This window comes from Belonocnema kinseyi, chromosome 1 (assembly GCF_010883055.1).
Source record: "Belonocnema kinseyi isolate 2016_QV_RU_SX_M_011 chromosome 1, B_treatae_v1, whole genome shotgun sequence".
NCBI classification, from domain to species: domain Eukaryota; kingdom Metazoa; phylum Arthropoda; class Insecta; order Hymenoptera; family Cynipidae; genus Belonocnema; species Belonocnema kinseyi.
In genome coordinates, this window is record NC_046657.1 from 26,744,325 (window position 1) to 26,745,913 (window position 1,589).

At 44.7% G+C, this 1,589-nt stretch overlaps 3 protein-coding genes across 6 annotated transcripts in view; 1 reads left to right on the forward strand and 2 right to left on the reverse strand.

The window, feature by feature from the left end:
- Positions 1 to 1,589, reverse strand: part of LOC117181651 (collagen alpha-1(IX) chain-like) — a 187,678-nt gene that overhangs the window by 159,262 nt on the left and 26,827 nt on the right. The window lies entirely within an intron of this gene.
- LOC117181676 (lipase 3-like) overlaps positions 1 to 1,589 on the forward strand; it is a 62,713-nt gene that overhangs the window by 36,829 nt on the left and 24,295 nt on the right. The gene's annotated exons all lie outside the window — the stretch shown is intronic.
- Positions 1 to 1,589, reverse strand: part of LOC117181659 — a 10,208-nt gene that overhangs the window by 980 nt on the left and 7,639 nt on the right. The window contains exon 3 of one of the 3 annotated variants that reach the window (XM_033374576.1): positions 46 to 1,589. In XM_033374576.1, the coding sequence (XP_033230467.1) occupies positions 46 to 1,589 (1,544 nt within the window). Of the gene's footprint in view, positions 1 to 18 lie in introns of all 3 variants that reach the window. The other 2 variants (XM_033374562.1, XM_033374568.1) reach the window with 2 other exon arrangements.

Below are 1,589 nucleotides of genomic sequence, written 5' to 3' on the forward strand. Positions count from 1 at the left end.
CACAAAATCAACTGAAGCCTCAATTCCAATCCTCCATTTTGATTCCTAGTTCTTTGAGAGCTCGTTCACACGCACGCTGGTACTTTGGTGCATTCATCAGAATCGACATCTTAGCCGCAACTTCTTCTGGAAGATCCGCACCGGATCCGGAAGCACCTTCGTTATTGTTTGCATCGGACACATTTCTTCGCTTTGCTAGCTCTGTTTCCTTTGCATATGCCAGTAGCCAATCTTTGAGCTTCGAGGTTAGGTCGGACTGCGGAACTAGTTCCTCCACATCAACCGGTTCATCATCGTCAATAGTAATGATCTCTTCTTGGACTGCAGGAGCTGGCCTGTCCTCGTCGACGGTGATATTAAAGGATTCCTCTGCTGGTAAAACATAATTATTTTGAGCCAGATCGCAAGTTTTCTCTACTGGCAATTCGGAAGTGGTTTGAACTAGATCGCGGGTCTTCTCGGCTTCCAGGTCAAAAGCACTCTGAGTATCATCATCTTCCAGGGTTGCAAGAAGATCTGCAATGTCGTCATCAACATCACGACTCTCGTCTAAATCTCCGCCCAGAATTTCCGTCTCCGCATCACTGATAACGTCTTCATCGAGATCAATTATGTCTGGATACAGCATCACTTGCGCAACCGTGACTGGGGCAACTGCCGCGTGCGCAGAAGGTTCAGTCTCCATCGGCTCCATTTTAGGTTCCAGCTTAACATGACCTTTGGCCTGCATTATGACTCCTAAATCAGAATCCACTTCCGCACCACTAGCTACCTTAAGCCTTCTTCGGACAGAGTCAAAATCGTTTCGAACAACTTCCTTCAAGACCACAATTTCTCCGTCATCAACATCGTCCTCTTCTTTTATCCTTGGAATGTTTGTGTAGATAACTTCGTAGTCATCCCCCAAGTCCATTTCAATGTCGCTGACGTAGAGAATAGTTTCTGAATCAGACATGCTTGATGCTGGAGAAGATTGGCCATTGCAGGATCCAAAAGCACCCGGTAGCAAAACGCTTTCTTCCTTTTCGAGGTCCACCCTCTTTGCAAAATCCCGCCCTTCGCCTTTGCAGATACGACCGTTTTTATAACTAGCGTTGTCCGTCAAGGACTTCATGTCGCACAGAGCACTGAAGAGAGAAACGGAACCCTTGTCTATAAAGCCATTGCTGATGTTCATCGGTAATGTTTTATGCACAGGTGTAGGAGAAACCTCGAGAGGTTTCTGGTCAAACGTTTCACTTTTTGGAGATTTAATTTCCTCCGATTTTTTAATTTCTGTAAACTCTGGATCAGGGGCTACAAAGTATTTTGAATCAATTTTCTTGTCATAAAACTTCTTCTTGCCCAATTTCATGACTACACGAACTAGCTTGTTGTCCGTCTTCCTTAAAAGATACGCATGTTTTTTCTCGATATGCTTCATGGTGTCTGTCTTACACTTGAACAATCGTTTGCAAATCATGCACTTGCTGGTCTCAATCGAAACAAAGCATTCTTTTAATTTAGGCTTCACTGGCTTCGGATTCACAAGTCCCAGGTAAGTCATCAATTCCAGCTGCGACGTCGAAGATGATGAGAATGAAGCGTCC